We start from the raw sequence: 18,935 nt of genomic DNA, 5'->3' as shown, positions 1-18,935 counted from the left end.
TAAGTGCCCGTTTGCTGAATTTTTCAGCCTGCAGCCACCAATGTCAATGTGTTTTGATTGATGACTCATTTGTCACATTGATCTATATCCCCTTCTGGTGGCAGTAGAGTTTTTCGGTGTTCTGTTTTGTTTTTTTAACCATCCCCGAAAACAATACATTTGAAATGTAATCAATGCCTCATCCTAATGGTCGGGGATGACTCTGGGGAAAGGAGTTTTACACTCCTCCCTTTCTATGTTTCTTGGTAATTGGGCACCAGGCAGAGAGGAGCTGCCCTCCTGACTGGAGGCCAGATGAGCAGATAAATGATCAAAGGAGCGAAACAGCTGGCAGCCTTCCAACACACAGCAGGCGCGTGTGTGCACGGGAGGGGGAAGATCAAGCACAACGTCATCGCCATCCCCATACCCTTTTGTGGACTGTTTAATCCGGAGGAATAAATTTGCACACTCTGTTTGCGTGTGTAAAAGGACCCCAGCTCTGCTTTCACCCTAATGGTGATGGCCAGGGGCTCTGCTACACGTCAGCACAGCCATTCAGACAGTGAGCAAGCAAGGAGATGGGAGACTGTTGGTGAGCTGACTACCCACCTGTGAAGAAGTAGCCTACCAAACTGGGTTTGCCCCCTTTAAGAAAGCCTCTTCTCTACCTCTACAGCTGGAGGCAGTATGCTTTTGAATGCCTGTTGCTGGAAAACACAGCAGGAAGAGAGTGCTGTTGCTCTCAGGTCTGGCTTGTGGGCTTCCCATATAGGCTTCTAGCTGGGAAAACAAGATTCTGGACTAGGTGGGCCATTGGCCAGATCCAGCAGGGCTCTTCTTATGAACCCAGAGAACTTTTTCCTTCATGAACTCAAGGTGAGCAAAACAAATTTTCTGCTGGGTACCCTAAATGAGTTTGCTAGTGCTCAGTCTGGCAGAGGGGAATGGACACTCCATTCTCACCTCCCACTTTCCCTGGCCATCAGTAAGCAATAATAATAATAATAATAATAATAATAATAATAATAATAATAATAATTAATTATTTGCACCCAGCCTCTCTGGGCAGCTTCCAACAAAGATTAAAAATACATAAAAATGCCACACATTAAAAACTTCCCTGAACAGGGCTTTCTCCAAGATGTCCTGGACTGATGCCACACATGTTGTCATTTCCTGACTGGTGGACCTTCCTAGATCTGCCAATACTCCCTCTTCCTGGTACACAAGGTAAAGGTGGGGGATTATTAGGGTAGGGGAACTATTTTTCCCTCATGGAAAACTGGGGAGAGGCAACCTTACATTTGATATTCTGTAAACCCAGCTTGAAATTCTAAGAACCGGCTTATTTAGCATTATTTGCCTAGCTGATGTGCCTAGTTGTGGCATATCCTACATGTTTAGGAGAAGTAACGGGACTGAGTCCTGGCTGGTGGCCTTCAATGGCCCTCTCCTCCATGAATTTGTCTAGTTCTCTTTTAAAGCCATCCTGGTTGATAGCCTTTACTGCATCCTGTGGGAGTGAGTTCCATAGTTTAGCTATGCTTCATTGGATATTTGTGAGTTCTGGTGCTATGAGAGAGGGACAATTTATCCTGAATCATTCACAAATAGGATTCAAATTATTCTGAAGGAAACATCTCTATCATGAACAGATTTTACCCTGCTTCCTTTTTTTCATTTTACTTGGAAGCTGGGCAGCTGAAGGTGATTTTGAGGTAGGGTTTTTTTACATAGAAACATCACCATGAAGGCTTACCTGAGACACGCTTATCACTGAACTCAATAGGCATTACTTTTGCATAGGCCTGTGTAAGATTGCACTGGCGTTTCTCTTTAATTCTTCCATACTTATTCATTCTGAGACCTCACATGGTGAGGCTGCTATGTGCGAATGCCGATGTGAAATTCATTCACTGAAAGCTAATGAGAGGGTTTTTGTGGTTGCATTGCTATTTAACAACCCAGAGGTGCATTCATCGGGACAATTTATACCTTAATTTTGCATGTGGTTTCTTACCCGTCTCATTTTCATGTGGGGAGGTGTTGGGCCAAAATAGCACCTAAATTAAAACCGCCTAGCTTCCCACATCTGGGAAAACGCTGGCTTGAAGGTGCCGTGAGGAATGCGAATTGTCACATGATGGCTGTTTCTGCTAAATACCTCCCCCTGTGAAAATGAGGTGGTGATACTGCAGTATGAGGGCCTTATCACTTTCAGAAATGTAAAGGTGTATTGCAGAGGGGGGAGCACTCAAAATGAGCAGGCAGCGAGGATGAGAAACGGCACCTTGTGATGATGGGAGTTCAGAACAAGTTTCTGAGGGCCAAACCTCAAGTGATCTGGGTGACCTCTGGGGTCTGCATTTTTCATGCTTCAGCTGCTTTGGGGGTGTAGCCATTTAAACAATGTCCCATTGTGCAGAGGCAAAAACTTCCCAGCAGGGTGGTGGAAAGGGTTCAGCTGCTCTGATTGGATCATTACCTTCTAACCCTTTGAAACTGATTTAAGGTAAGCAAAATATACAGTGGTACCTCGGGTTAAGTACTTAATTTGTTCTGGAGGTCTATTCTTAACCTGAAACTTTTCTTAACCTGAAGCACCACTTTAGCTAATGGGGTCTCCTGCTGCTGCCGCGCCACCGGAGCACAATTTCTGTTCTCATCCTGAAGCAAAGTTCTTAACCCGAGGTACTACTTCTGGTTTAGCGGAGTCTGTAACCTGAAGTGTATGTAACCTGAAGCGTATGTAACCCGAGGTACCACTGTACAGTGGTGCCCCGCAAGACGAATGCCTCGCAAGAAGAAAAACTCGCTAGACGAAAGGGTTTTGCGTTTTTGAGCTGCTTCGCAAGACGAATTTCCCTATGGGCTTGCTTCGCAAGACGAAAACGTCTTGCAAGTTTGTTTCCTTTTTCTTAACACCGTTAATACAGTTGCGACTTGACTTCGAGGAGCAACTCATAGAACGCGGTGTGGTAGCCTTTTTTGAGGTTTTTGAAGACTTTGGTGATTTTTGAAGCTTTTCCAAAACTTTCCCGACAACGTGCTTCGCAAGACGAAAAATTCGCTAGACGAAAAAACTCGCGGAACAAATTAATTTTGTCTTGCGAGGCACCACTGTATTGGGAAATTGGATCGTGGAGATCTGGAGTCCTAGTAGAAGAGGCCTCTTCCAATATGGGCACCCCTTATGAGTTGGACCAGGACAGCTGAACTCTTTCTTTTTTTTAAAGTCTGGGGCTTTTTTAATGGATTGAGTAGAAATCTGAGGTAGGTTTAAAAGTGAAAGGGAGACAGTCACCCAGTGGTAAGTTTCCATTTCCTAGTGTGGGGAAAGGGAAGAAGAAATTGCCCAGACGATAGGAAGGAGGAGATTGGAACAGGCTGACTTTAGTAAAGGCACACAGAGAGAAATAGCAGGGAGGAGCATTATGATTACGGAGTTTAATGAACAAGGAAAAGCAAAGACTGAAGAGAGAGAGAGAGAAAAGCTGCACAGAGCCACATTAAAGACCCACCACCCCCTAATCCCGCCTCCTCCTTTGAAGGACCATGATTGGCCTCTTTGATCCCAGCACTTGGTAACCAGACGGTGAGCTTTGCCAATTATTTAACCCCCCTCCCATCTGCTTTTGCCTCTCTCCCAATATAATTGATTTATTTCCTTTGCCAGCTGATCAAGAAACCATGGGAGCTTTGAAAGCAAGGGAACAACATCAAATATGTGCATGCGTGTGTGTGTGTGTGTGTGTGTGTGTGTGTGTGTGTGCTTAACTATTTAATAAAAACACCCTTGAAAAATTGGAGACCTTAGTGATGAAATAGGCAAATCTGCCTTTCATTCCCCACCCCTCCCCACGGAAAGTTAAGGCCTGCTCTCAAGCAGAGGAAAGAGTGGTGTCCTGCTTGGACAGCATCAGAGCAAGGGGGGATACCATGACGTTAAACTGCAATACTTGAATGAGATGGGCAGAAGGCATTCTGGCGGGGCTGGCCCTCCCATTAAAAGCAGAGTTAGGCTGCTCTCTCAGGTGGCAGACAATGGGAAGCACCAGAATCAGAAGCACACTCCTCTTGAAACAGCACTCCAGTTCAAGTGACAGGACTAAACATTAGCACCGCTTCCAGGCTGCCTGTGTTTTGCAGGGGGATTCTAGGGCATTTGGGCAATTAAAAGTCGATTTGGCACTCTTGCGAAGCAGACCTGCTTCCTGTCCTCTGTCCCCATCAGGCTCTTTGTGGAAATGAAAGTGGTGGGGAAATGCCCTGGGGAATAAGGTTTGCATGACACAAATCTATTCTCCCCGCAATCAAAGAGCCCTCCTCTATGGGAACAGAAACTGAATAACAGTGTGGTTCATCACACTATTCATCAACTCAACAACCCCAACTAGCCATTCTAGCCCAGAAGCAATAAAATAAAACAGAACCAGCAAACAAGAAGCTTTCAATTAAAGGAACTGTTGCCCTTAAAACTTCCAATAGCACTTTTCTTATCCACACTGGAAAAACTGGTGCGGAAATTGTGCATTATTGTCAAAAAAAATTTAAAAAAGGTTGCATGCAAAAAGTGAGCAAACAAATTATGCATGGAAACAAACTTTAAATATTTGGGTGTCAGAGGCCAGTGGACATGGTGGCTGAAATAAGTGGCACATTAAACTAAGGAATGGAAAAGTAGTAAAACAGGGGAAAGTATGAAGAAGTTTTGTGAGCATATGCATAGCCTAAAAAGAAGGCAATGTTAAGGACAATTTGAATTTGTTTTTCCCCTTCCCATCCTGTCCCAATTATTTTTCTTCCCTTGTACTTTCTCCTTTATTATTTCCTTCTGTACTGCATTTTTGCTCATTTGATTTTCTCTTTTATTGTGGCTGTGGAAGTATGAGTAGATGTGAGTGTGTGGCTGAACATATAAAAGATTCATAACAAGTTCCAAAGTCCTTAATAGCGTGGAACTTTTATGGAAGATTGTTCTCATAATTTCAAAGTTGAAAGGATGGTTGCAGGGCGGGGGGGAGGGAGGTTGGTGAGTGAAATGGAGATCAAGAAACATGCATATGATAAACAGTTCAAAACAACTTCTTATTGACTGACATGTTTGTGTAAAATAAATAATATATAAATTTAAAAATCAACACGAGCATATTAGCATAATCTATTTGCTTAATTTATTCCTTAATTCATTCCAGTTACAAGATTTTGGCATCTACAGTGTTTAGAATTCATTGATCATTACGCTAGGTCAGTGGTTTTCAACCAGTGTGCTGTGGCACCCTGGGGTGCCTTGAATGAAGGTCGGGGTGCTGCTGCAGGCAACACTGGCCTCTGTCCCTCTCTCCTTCCCTCCCTCCTCTGATGCCCTCTCGCATCTCTGCCTCCCAAAGGCTTGCACTGCTGCTTGTTGCAGGAGCCCTGGCTACAAGCTCCCCAGGTGAATGATGCCTCTGGGGGTACCTCTCAGACCCCCGTCGGGCAGTGTGAGGAGGCACCTCTCTTTGGGGCAGGAGAAGCAGCTCAGAGACCGGGGCGACAGCTGCGGCTGCCCAGAGGACTCCCAAGGGGAGAGGAGAGGAGGCTGAGGGCACACTCTACAAGGGAGGGGGTTTGAAAAAGGGTGAGAGGCTGCCAACTCTGCAGGCAAGAGGTGACGTAACTGGGCTCCTGAGCCCCACAGGGGTGCCATAGAAAGAATGTAGTTTGTCAAGGGAGCTGTGGACCCCAAAAGGTTGAAAGCTTCTGCACTAGGTGCCTTGGTCGCTTCTCTTATACATATGTAAGGCAAGACCTGCCCCCCTCACCTTGCACTCTGTATTGCAGGGAGAGTCAACACGATGCCCTACAGATGTTGTACTACAGCTCCTGTCATCCCTGATCATTGGACCAAGCTGGCAGGAGCTGAAGGGAGTTGTCCAATAATTGGAGAGGACATTTGGCTCCTCCTTCTATAGATTAACAGCTGCCACATGGCTGCTATCAGATAACCAGTTTCTCAATACAAAGGCAGATTTGGGGGCGTGCAACTAGTTTGCCCACACTAGTTGCTGAGCTGAGAAGGCGCCGCAGGGGGTGCCACAACAATGACAAACAATAGAAGGAGAGAGGTGGTTGCGGGGGTGAATTTCGATGTTGGCCTTGAGGAGAGGGAAAGAGAATGTGTGCTTGCAGGCTTTTTGCTAAGGCAATCACCAGAGATAATTTGTTTCTACTCAGGGATTACCTGTCAATATCAGGTCTTGATCTAAAAGTACATCCTTTCTCATCAGGCCTTTCTCATCAGCACCTGGGTTGGGTAGAAATTGAAGTAACACACCTGGCCACTCTCTAATGCCCCCACTATATCTGGGCCAAAGCAGGCCTCTCTCCCCAGTTACATAGTGTTGATTGGTTACATGTTACCTCAGAAGACGGAATAATCTTTATGGCCCAACTCTTCTGCACTCCCAAGACTTTCCTCAGTTGCTAGTATGTTCATAGAAAGTCATTTCTGTTTTGTGGAAGAGGTCATGAGCTATGGCTTTGCATAATGCTTTTTTTCTTAAAAAAATGTTTAGGGGTACTCTCATTTTGACTCAAGAAAATCACCATTTTATAGTTCAAATGGGGGGAAATAAATACAGTAAATGGACAAAAGTACAAAGGTTCACAAAATGTTTAGGGGTATGCTTTACCTTACACATGCTATATGGGGTTGATCAAATTATTTCATGTCCCTCTCACTTCCCTAGTTAAGTGGTCAATTGCATTCCTTACTGCCTCCAAGCAGACAGGAGTGTCATGAGGCCTCGGCAGCATTAGCCTCATTTTACAAATTCATAAGAACCTGAGAATAGCCCCAGTGGGGCACATACTTGACACTGTACTAAAAAAAGGTGTAGCTAAGTGACCAAAGTAAAGGGGCCAATATTTACTTATTTGCCTCAGTTTCATAATCTGTAAAATGGGAATAAGGATTGCTATGGCAAAAGAATAAAAAAGGAGCACAATGGCCTTTGCACATTGGATGTAGAGTAGATGTCTATGACACCATCTCCAAAGTTTATGCAATATTGGAGTCGAAGATGCAACATCCACATCTCTCAATTGTTGCCACTTCTCCCGTCCCAATAGCCCATATTGCTTTTTCATGTTTAAGAGCTGCCATCGTTACTTTGCTTGTTTTGACCAACCCATCCTCTCAACATCCAGATTGGGTTATGTCATTGTCATGGCAGGTGGTGCAGCAGCTCTGTAGCAGTAGGAGAGCATGAGAAGGCAGAACATTGCTCAGTGATGCAAGGAGGATAAGTGAGGGGGAGCTATTAAGGCTTGCAGTGTCAGGAAGCAAATGGAGGCCAGTGCACAGGACTAAATTTGCCAGGCGAGGTTGTGGGTCAAGCATGTCCAAGCTGAGTTGTGATAGTGACATTATCATGGCAGCACCAAGCACAGGTGCAACATTTAAGATCCATTTTCTGGATTGCATCTTAATGGACTTGGATTAAAAGGGACACAGCAGTTAAGAAGGCTCATCTAGCTCAGCGCTCTAAGGAGCTCTCAAACATTAGAACATGCTCACAGCCAGTGCTGGGCAAACCAGCAGACACCCAGTCCTATGTTGCTGTAAAGCAGTTTTACTCCAGTTCCCCTTCACTTTTTTTTTTTTAGAACAAGGATGAAGAAGCTGCAGAACCTGTTATGCAGACTCTTAACTCCAACCAGCCTGTATTCTGCCAGCTCTAGGGATGCTGTGACCAAGCACTAGGTCAGGGGTCTGCAACCCGCGGCTCCGGAGCCGCATGTGGCTCTTTTACACCTTTGCTGCGGCTCTGGGGCGGATACTAGCGAGGGGAGGAGGCGCATTGTGCGCCCGACACTCCCCACTGTGGCGGGCGCTGTACTGGCTGTGACGTCGCATGGGGGCGGTGCATGCGTTAGTCACGCACCGTCACAACGTCACCTTTCCGCCCGCTGTCAGATCGCGGCTCCGGAGATATATTTGTTTTAAATGTCGCAGTGGTTTTGCGGCTCCCAGTTTTTTCCCCCTTCGGAAACGGGTCCAAGTGGCTCTTTTTGTCTTAAAGGTTGCAGACCCCTGCACTAGGTCTTGAGCTGCCACAGTACAGTGAACAGGGCTGTGGCTGAAGGTTCTGCAGCAGGGCAGCTCAAAGCTTTCGAATCTGCACCCAAAAGAGCTAGGCTGGTTACTAGGAAATGAAGATTTTGGCTGGTGTGGTTTTCTATGCTCCTTTGGTCTTTCACACAATACCGAGCTAGATGAACTATTGTTGTTGTTTAGTCGTTCAGTCGTGTCCGACTGAACTATAGGATAGTCTTAACCAGAGTTTTGCAGGAACACATTTTTTTCTGCACCTTACACCTGCAGGCACCTCAATACAAGGCTGTCACTTCTAAAAGAGGGCAGCGTAAGGTGGGAGATGGGAGATGGTTTAGTTTCCGTGCTAGGAAACTCAGGAAAGCAATAACCCCAGCTCCTGCTGGGCCACTGGGTGGTTAAGACATTCTACATACATGGGAGCCAAGCACAACTGAAAAGGTGGCCCATGATGTTGAATATAGTATGTGGTGAAGGTGCAGAAATCTAGTGCTGAAGCTCACATAAAGTGATTGAACGGGGCAGGGGGGTAAGATGGGTTGTGGTCAAGTCCAAGCAGGGCTGTAGAAGCATGCACAGCAATGCACAGCTGCCCCTTCCATCTTCCCTCCTCCCTCTGCACCAAACCTGGAACTCACAAAGTCAGACAAGACAAGTTATATAGCAAAAATGTTTAATCTCTCCTTGATGCGCGTGTTTATTTACAAGTACTAAATCTGAAGAACATTAAAATAGGAAATAGCAGGATATTTACACAATCAAAGGGTGCCGACCTGCCACACTGGCACAGTTGCTTCAAGTCTGAAACAATCACATAAAGTTTTCATCATTTTATTTTTATTTTTTTATTTTACTATTAAAATTCTTTGTTTCTTATTGTTTTCTCTGCTCCACCCCTCCCATGCCAACCCCCTTCCCCTTTACTTAAAGGACAGCTAACTGTGGACTTGACATTCCTTTGAAAGAAGAGAGAGTGGCAGGCCTTGCAAGGCTTGTACGTGTTTTAAACACATTTTCTGGGGGGGGGGATTAATAGTGCTCCATTAAAAAAAGCTGCAATGGGGGCGGGGCAGGGCAGGGCAGGGGAAGGTCTGGCTCACCATCCTGACGAATGCACCAGCCCTTTCATTAGACTATCCCTAAACTGTTAAGAGTCCAAGGAACTGGGGATGTCACTAACATAGAGTTTAAAGAAATAAAGAAAACACCAGACACTTCCTTATTAGCTGACTCAAACCATTTTCTCCGAAGAGCTGTGTATTTTTGAAACCAGATTATTTGACATTTCCATTGAGATACCCTCTAAAACTAAGCCTTCAATAGCTGACGTGTTCCTTCAGTCCCTATTCCTAGCGTATCCTGGCCTCAGATAGCACCAGTGTTTAAGGGCACAGGGTGGTGGTGGTAGGGGGCTGACGGAGCAGGGGTTGTATGATTAAGCATTTTTAACAATGGATAGAGGAACGTGAAAGTAGCACCTGAAAAAGAGAAGGTACATTTCACACGCACCGTTTCTCAGGGAATACTTAAAAGTATTCTTGTGGGGAAGCTGGTAACATGTGGGTTGGATGAGGTAGCTGTTAGGTGGATTTGTAGCTGGTTGACTGACCCAACTCAAAGAGTGCTTACTAATAGTTCCTAATCAACCTGGAAAAGACTGGCGTGAGGTGCCAGAGTTCTTTATAAATTACTTAGATGAAAGAATTTAGGGCAGGGGTCAGCAAGCTTTTTCAGCAGGGGACCGGTCCACTGTCCCTCAGACCTTGTGGGGGGCCCAGACTATATTTGGGGGGGTGATACAAGAGACCATGAGCCCTGGTGGCTGCTTACCTGTGTCTGGCAAGTGGCAGGGGATGGCGGCGGTGGAGGGACGATGAGCAGTGCGCAAAAGGGCTCTGGAGAGGGGCTGCTTAAAATGGTGGCCGCTTGAGCACTGCTCCTGATGGCACCAACAAAGCCCAGCCTTCTCTATGCAGGGCGGGGAGAAGCCAGGAGGAGGGAGGGAGGAAGCGCCGCCGCCACTGCCATGTGAGGGAGAGGGAGGGAAAGAACATGTGCGCTGGCGATCTACGCGACGATTCCCGGACCGTCCGCAGGCCTGATCCAGAAGGCAATTGGGCCTGATCCAGCCTGTGGACATAAGTTTGCCTACCCATAATTTAGGGGATACTCATCAAATTTGCACATGACACAAAACTGCGACAAGTAGCTAATGCCACAGAAGACAGAATCGGGATTCAAAATGACTTTAACAGATTAGAGAGCCAGGCCCAAACTAACATGTAAGGTTCTACACTTAGGTAGGAAGAACCAGCTGCACAAATATAAGATGAGGAACACCTGGCTTGCCAGTAGTACATCTGAAAAGGATCTAGGGGTTTTAGTAGAGGACAAGTTTAACATGCTTCCAACTCTATGGGTCAACAGTGTGATGCAGCAGCAAAAAAAGCTAATGCTAGTCTAGGCTGCATCAACAAAAGTATTGTGTTCAGATCAAGGGAAGTAATAGTACCGCTTTGTTCTGCCTTGGCCAGACCACACCTGGAGTACTGTGTCCAGTTCTGGGCACCACAGTTTAAGGATTCTGACATCTGGAATGTGTGCAGAGGAGGGTGACCAAGATGATCAAGGGTCTGGAAGCTAAGTCTTAGAGGAATGGTTGAGGGAGCTATGCATGTTTAGCCTAGAAAAGAGGAGATTGAGAGGAAAAATGATAGCCATCCTCAAATATCTAAATGGCTGTCACATGGAAGATGGAGTAAGCGTGTTTCCTCCTGCTCTGGAGGGTAGGACAAGAAAGGAGATTCCAACTAAACATAACGGAAAAACTTTCTGACAGTAAGAGCTGTTTGACAGTGGATCTGACTCCCTTGGAAGGTGGTGGACTCTCCTTCATTGGAGGTTTTTAAGCAGAGGTTGAATGGCCATCTGTCATGGATGCTTTAGTTGAGATTCTTGCATTGTAGAGGTTGAACTAGAACTAGATGATCCAACTCTACGATTCTATGAGTCATGGAGACCTTATTTAGAAGTAACTAATACATTGAATAGTGGCATTGTGGTTAAGGGATCTCACATAATGTTGGTGGGAATGGATTGGTGATGCTTGGATGAAAACCAGAGAAAATTATGAAGCTATAAAGGTTGCAAACCTTTTTTTTCTTAAGAAAAAAATAAGTCACCTGCTCCTGACTGCAAGTGCTCTTAGAAATCCTTTGCCACACGAATGTTACTACGGCAAAGCAGAAAATGTCAACCTATTCAGCTGGCCCTATGCCAATACAGCTGTAACAAAAATATATCTGGTTGACAGATTGTTCCAAATCAGCCAAGCCTTTTCCCTGTAACCGCCTTACCACATTATATCCCTGCCCTTTTGTTTTTGAAGAATTTCTTTTTCTGCTGCAATTCATGCCAGATCAATAATTAGTGAACATAAGATAAGTTATGCTCTCCTCTCCCAAAGTGTTAATGGCTTATAGGTTTTGCTTTTCAGGTGATCGTCTGAGCATCAAAATGCATAGCAAAAGAGCTTAGTACCAATGGCACATCATATTCAAAGTCCTGCAGAAGTCGGAAACGTCAGGAGATTTGACATTGCCACGGAAGTCCCCAGGTGTGTCTTTGCATGGATAGATGTGGATGTGTACAACCCAATGAAGAGTAACATACGGGTTTGCTTCCATGCTACAAACCCTTAAGCACTGCTCAGGCACTGTATTTAGCTGGAAGCTGAACTAAAACAAGAGGTTAGTGTTAACGTTATCTCTCAATGTCTTTCTGTGCACACCCCCCATCCTTCCTTAATGTTTGCTCCTATGTAAAGCCTATTTAGCAAAGGGTCACAGCAACATTAATTAAGAGTTTTATCTTTGCCTGTTTTATTGCTTCTGGATAGGAAAATTAGTGATTAATGGTTTATTAACTGCCCCAATTTCAATTGTGTATGTGATTCTATTGGTGATTTCCACTATGGGAAGGAAAATGATGAGAGGAAGTCACTGCTGATTGTCCCTCCCCCCCCCCAAATAAATAAATAAATAAATAAATAAGAGGCAATTAAGCAATTATTCATCACTAACGCTCCAGCCATGATCAAGAGAAAGATATAAAATGGGCAAGATCTGCAAACAAGATAAAACTTAAATTAAGGGCACAGGAACTCCCAACATTTTGCCTAGCTCTGCAGTACAGGCTGGTGATCCAATTGCGTTTCATTACCCAAATTTATGCCATGAATCAGTATTGGGGTGGGGGGAGAGACACAGGACAAGACAGGAAAGACCGGAATGCAGTGATTTAAGAACGATGCTGTCTGAATGTTCCATAACGAGCAAATGAACAAGGGAAGGCGATTCCGGGGAAAGTGGCTAATATGGAAGCAACTAAGATTAAAACTGCCCAAGAAAGGAAGAAAAAAGATCCTCTAGGTGTGAGCCAGATTGTAAATCTTTTTAACACAGTGGACAAGTGTCTGCTGACAAAAAAAAAAAAAAAAATCCTGTTGATTTCAGTGGAATTGCAGGCACTGGGGTGAGAAAGATGAAAATTTGGACTCGCTGCTTGTCTGTTATCTGCTTTGTCTCTGATCAGTGCCTTGGGGAGAAGCCACTGAGTTTCTCTTCTGCCCCAGGCATTGTCTGCAAAGTCACTGGCTTGGTTTCTGTGGCAGAATTGTGACTGGCGAAGGCAGTGCCAGAGGCAAAGGAAGCCCAACTCTGCGTGGTGTGCAGACCACCAGTAGGCATTTTAGTGTTGGCAATTACACACCCATGCACAAGCACCGAAAATGGGGGAGGTGACAACATATTTATGATTTACCCCAATTTCTGTGGGTTGAAGGCGTATGGAAATCTGTTTGCCAAGATGTCCAATTTAAGCTTAAACAGTGCTTTTCTTCTAGGAAAAAAAGGAACCAGTACTCACCATGAAGTGCCACAATTTTAAGCGGTGCTTTACTTTTAGGTGGGGGGGGGGAGGTGCCAGTATACCCTTGAGTACTCCCAGAAAAAAAGCACTGAGCCTTGCCATCTTGGTGCTTGCCTGTGTGCCCCTTATGCTGCTGCTGCTGAGATTCCACTGGGATTCTGTACAAAAAAATTAAATATGAACTGTCCAGAAAGCTTGCATCCTGACAGACTGAATCACAAACTGTATCAACCTGAAGTATTTGCACGGGAGCTGATTTAGCTGTTGCTTTCCAGTTATTTCAGCTGGCGGCCTGTCCACTGTGCAGAGAGTCTGGACACAGGGAAAGTATTCCTCCACTCCACAAACATCCCTAGTGGCAAGTGAAATATCTACAATTCTGCTAAGCATTAGGCTAAGAACTCTTCCCCCCACCCCCCTGCTGCCAAGGCCCATATGGAGATGACTTGGTTCACTGAAGGCTAGGAACTGGGAAGATAGGATGCAATTAGCTAGGTCTTTCTAAAGGCCAGTCCTGAAGACTGAACAAGCCAACTTGCATTCTGCAGGCCCTTCAAATTAAGCCAACTTCTAATGCACTTTGTTGAGTTTTTATCGGAAAAGATAAAAGTTGTTCACTTGAGGTAACCCACTGAATGCTATTTTTATAGTGAAGTCTCCCAATGTGTTATTGCTGAGATACCTGGATAAGATAAGTGAGTGGCTCTAGAGAACTGGTATATGGCATTTTCCAGTCAAACGTTTGCTCTCTATGCAATCAACAGAGGGGGATTTTGTCATTTGCTTCTAAAAAGTCAGGATGGCACTTTAGTTTTTCATAAAATGGTGCTGACTTACATCAAGCCGAAAGATCGAGCCTCTATCTCTTTTAAGTGTCAATCATGTAATGATTTATGCTTCCAAGTACACTTGAAGCAAAGTCCAAGGAGGGGAACCTGTAAAATATTACAGTATCTTTTGTGTGTAGAAACACTTAGCTGTCCTTTAAGGCTTCTGAGTACCATTTTTTTCCAGAAATAAACAGTTAATTCTTTTTTTTTCTTATACAAGAAGTGGCAAATTAATTCCAAAATTTCAAAAATAAAAAGGTCTAAACAAACCTCTAGTATTCAACACTTGCATTTTTTTTCTTTTAAAAAAAGTTCAACTCAGACTAAACTCTAGCACAGTCATGCAACAGCCCACAGGTCCTATGGATCCAGAGAGATCTCGGGAATCCCTAGGTGTTTTTCCATTATATTTTTATTGTCGTCTTGTCGTCTTCTCTTCCTCCTCTTTAATTAAAAATAATTAAAAAGGATAAAAACAAAATTACAAAGCAATCTGAGATGTATATAGGCTTCAAATGATTGTTCTGCTTGATGAGAAATGTTTGAAATTTTATCCATTTGGTATTTTCCACTGGTTGTGTAAAAACCGTATGTGATACTGGTTTGAGCTCTTTCTGTTAACTATACAGTGCCCCACTGGGGCACAAGAATTAGATTGTAACAACATATATATATATACACGCACACACACACATTTTAAATTTTAATTAAAAACTTCATTACATCCCCTCTCCTCCCCTTATTTGCACTCTCAGGGAATGGGTAGGATCAGGCTTGGTATGTTCCGCAATAGCCTCTCTCTCAACTTCAACCTAGACTTGAGATAGCAACTGAGTTTATTGGTACTGGGTGGGTGGGTGAAGGCTGAAAATTTGGTGCGTTTGGTCACCTGAGTTGAATTAGGGCAGTGGCTTCATCACACTGGTAAACGTTTAATGATAATTAAAGGCATTACATTTGTCAGGAACTGAATCGAGGGGATTAAAATTCTTAGGGTCAGAACAGTGAATGGAATGATGTAGAGATAATGAAAAAGAGAGGAGCAAAGGGAAACAGATTTTAGCAAGAGTTCAGGAGCTTGTTTCTCTCACATACTGTGGTTTAGGCTGGATATGGGATGTATTGGTTCTTTGTTAGGGTTGGACCAGAAAACTCAGACCCAATGGGCATTTCAGGACCTTCAGAAATGCTCTGCTCAGTGTGCAGGATTGTTATTTTATTATTTTTTTAAAAATTATTTATTTCAGTGAATTGATTAACTGCCCTTTGGTACAAGAAATCCAGGCCAATGTGAAATTAAAATTATGGAGTGCCAACATGCACTTTGTAGGCCATAGACCCAAACCCTAGTTCAACTAGGGACAGTCTCTCTTGCCTACTCTCACGTAGCTTCATTGATCTTTAGGTGTAGAATGAGAATAATGCAGAGGTGGTGGGATGCAGAATAAACAGTTGCCTCCTAAATTTGCAAACCTAACTAATAAGTAAAACGCTCCTTTCCGATAGCAGATAATTCACATTTAAAAGATGGAGCTACTGAATTCCAGGGACAGGAGTTGTTTCAGTTTGAAAATGAGGACACCTTCTGACTCTCAAGGAGTGAGCAGACACAAAATGAAGGTACATAAAACATCTTCAAACAGTGCTGGATGTCTTGGGAAACACCATGGCAGCAACACAGGAACCTTTGCCTTGAATTGGATTGGAAATACCTGGTTACTATCTGGGCAACGTGGCAGTAACTAACGGCACCTGGGTCTTCTTCTGCAGACCTCTCTGCTCTGACCCAGTATGGACACCTGTTCCTTCTGGCCTCCTACACTGCAGTTTGCTAACCAGGAGAAGCCCAAAGCCAGCTAGGAACCAGGTGCATAGAGGAAAGAGGAGGCAGACTTTGGGTTGAACCAAGTAGCAGAGAATACAAAGCAGAACTCAGTTGCAGGCATTACCCCTCTCGTAATGCTAACAACAGATTGGAATGAATGATGCTCTGCTCTCCCCACTAAGATTATTTCCCTGCTCTCTGGAGCAGTCCATAGCCAAAGCAAGCTATGGAGACTATCACACATAATCTAACGATTCCTGCACAAAAGTAATAATGTAATAATTAAGTAATAATGAAGTGTGTTGGACTAGATGGCACTTGGAGTCCCTTCCAACTCTACAATTCCACAAAACTCATTTCTTATCTGCACTCTCTCACCCTCTTCTAATTGGCCTAACCAGAACCAAATCCGCTGGTGCAGCTGCTTATTCCAACAGAGGGGAATTACAAGACTGTTGGGAGTTTGGGTCTTCATTGCTACCAAAACAAAAAGAGAAGCTCTGCATTTTGCTGAAGAAATTGGGATGAGGAATAAATAAAATATTCTAAAGTGGTGCGTGTACACACTTACACACCTGAAAAAACTAAAGGGGCACCCCACTTAAATATAATGTTTCTGTCAGTGCTAAACTGCAGCTCCATGTTCCTCATCTCTTAGCATGATTTCTCTGAATAGACCCAGTGTTGCCATGGTCTGTCAGAAATGGAGACAACACAGAAGAAGCATCTATTCATAGGCTTCCTGCGTGACCCAGACCCTAGCAAGTCTGACTGCATCTGTTACTAAGATGCCTTTCCTCTACAACGGAAGAGGGAAATACTGAGAGTTGGTTCAAACAGCCACCCCCATTCACTGTGCCTATGCAGTGGCAATACGCTCTGTCTAAATGCCCCATGAGTGGGAAATGTACAGATGAGGGCAGCTGGGGGCGGGCTACTCTGGGGCGGGCGGGGCAATGAGAACTTTTGAAAGTTGCTAAACTCCGCTTACAAGCAGCTAGCCCTGTCTTAATTTATAAAAAGGCAAAGCAGGGACTTTTCTCAAAAGTGTGCCACTTTCCACATAGTAATTCATGAAAAGATCTCTCTGCAGGGGCTTGCCATGCATGGCCCACCCTCCTTTTTGCAAGTTCCTTGCCCTCTGGGTACCTTAAACCTTTGGCACCCGCGTAAGCAGCATTCAAAACAAGAGCATCAATTTGGCCTGTGCTAAATGTTATTAAAATAAATAAAATATGGCACAGGACAAAGTGTAGGAAGAATCAAAGATAGAGGGGCTCTTCTCTTGGACTCCACGCACCCCCACTTCTACCCCAAGCAAGCAATGCTCCTTTCTTTTTGTTGAAACAAAAATTTAAAAAAAACCCTGCAATGTTTTGTTTAAAATTTAGAACCTCCCCACACTCATATATTTTAAATCTTTTTCAAAAACAAAACAAAAACAAAACCTAGCTTGTGGAAATTGTGCAAATATAGCAGTTAACACTAGAGGAAGAAGGCCAGAGAGTATGGAAGAGAAGGTAGAGAGTGGAGCTGTCCAGGCAAGGCGGGAAAGGAAGGAAGTACAGGGAGAAGGGGCGGGGAATTATAAGCCTACCAAACCGCCTGCCATGGGGGAAAAAACCATAATGTAAAAAGGTTGTCCTAGCCGTTAGTGCAGTCCCCAACCTTCCGTCGCCAAATCTGGAACAGGCCTTGGTGGGAGCCGGAGAAGGGAGGCAGTGGCAGCTGAGCAAGGATTTGTCTCACTGGCCCTCCTTGCACATCTCCTGGGGTCCTTCAGGTTCTTTGCTACGTCGCTCCTTCCAAAAGGTCTTTAAGATAGGCTCCGTTTGCTTTTGAGAACGGCGGTCTTACGTTGTTGTTGTTTTGCTGTTCATTGTGTGTAAAGTGTTCTGAGACGCAGCAGATTCTGTGCATTGTTTGGTGCCAGGCCCCAATGTATTCCTTGATTGCTTTCTTGCTGCCGCGACTCACTTGCCGCGCTCTCTCTCCCTTAAGAGTCCACTGCCAGGGAAGTCTGCAGCACCATCTCGACCTTTTCAGCTACTTAGGGCCATTGTGTCAATTGCCTGCTCCAACTTACTCCGCAGCCGTTGCCTTCGGGCCTGTTCGTCCTTCTCTAAAGCAGCTAAAATCTGGCAAGGGGAAAGACGTGTAGATGAAATCATTAGTAAAGGAAGACTCTGGGGTAATTTGAAACATGCTTCACACCAGTGGTAGTCTAGAAAGAAAAGACAGGAGAGATTCCCCACCAAACACTCCAAAACCCCTCTTTTAAGGATGAAGAAATATGGGACGGCCATTCTCTTGACCGTCACAACTAGGAGAGGCTGCTAAAAATGGCAGCAACTCAACAGTGCATCAGCAAGTGTGTTGTCCCATTCTAGCAGCTGAGCAAGGAGGAGCAATCGCCATCCTGCCAGGATTGCAGCCTGCCACACACTATCCCCAATCACCCTGCAACAGGGTTACAGCTGTCTAGCTTGGCTAGTGAGCTGAAGTGGCTGTCCTTTTCCTCCTGTTCCCATGTGAGTATGTGAGAAAGAGACAAAAGAGTCAGAGGACACATTGAAGGCAATGCTTAATTGCCCATCTATCTTCCTTCCTGTATTTTGCAGGAAGCATGTATGGAGTCTGGCTAGCAGCAGTTCTGCAAAAAATGCTTTTGCAGATCTGCTAGGACTCCTCACACACATGACATCCGGCAACCAGAGCAAGGGATATTGACATGTGGCCCAATACTTCCCCTGCAGAAACCTGGTAGTCCAGTAATATCTGGGGGGCCACAGGTTGCTCAGCCCTTCTTAATTCAGAGAATAGGAGAACTCTCCCGCAATGGCATGATCTGGGACTTTTCTGATGGTCCTGAGGACAAGGAAACACTGGGGACATTTATGAAATCGGCATCTTTAATTATGTAATAATTAAACCTAGTCCACTTTCTAGTTCTGTTCTCACAATCAGATGAGAATCACTAGATCAGTATTTGGATGTAATCCAGGAAATCTTGAAAAACTCTGCATCTTCAGGCACACAGACTATATGAACTGAGAGATAATCAGGGATGTTGTGAACAGGGCTTTGGATTCTGGGGGGGGGAGGATGGGATTTGGCAGGAAAGCAGCTAGTGAAAAGGGCTGAGATAGTGAGGGAATGGTGGGATTTTTCTACAAAAAGGACAGAGAGGTGCCCATCATCAGGAGTCCATTTCACCAAGTCCCACACCCTTTAAATTGCGCTGCCAGATAAAGAACAGATGATTAAAATG

The 18,935-nt window shown here is 44.6% G+C and overlaps 1 protein-coding gene and 1 long non-coding RNA gene across 7 annotated transcripts in view; one reads left to right on the top strand and one right to left on the bottom strand.

Annotated features, from left to right (window-relative positions):
• Positions 1-5,466: 5,466 nt before the first annotated feature.
• Positions 5,467-12,105, top strand: LOC310700260. Its single transcript, XR_014522543.1, has 2 exons — positions 5,467-7,729; positions 8,069-12,105. It is a non-coding gene; the product is annotated as an uncharacterized lncRNA (long non-coding RNA).
• PLXNA1 (plexin A1) overlaps positions 8,737-18,935 on the bottom strand; it is a 299,945-nt gene continuing 289,746 nt past the window's right edge. For all 6 annotated transcript variants that reach the window (XM_083489159.1, XM_083489158.1, XM_083489156.1 and 3 more), the window contains exon 32: positions 8,737-17,802. In XM_083489159.1, coding sequence (XP_083345285.1) covers positions 17,707-17,802 — 96 coding nt within the window. In that variant the 3' untranslated portion in view covers positions 8,737-17,706. The remainder of the gene's footprint in view (positions 17,803-18,935) is intronic.

This window comes from Podarcis liolepis, assembly GCF_965112155.1.
Source record: "Podarcis liolepis genome assembly, chromosome: 2".
Taxonomy (NCBI): Eukaryota; Metazoa; Chordata; class Lepidosauria; order Squamata; family Lacertidae; genus Podarcis; species Podarcis liolepis.
This window is presented reverse-complemented; position numbering and strand designations above follow the sequence as displayed.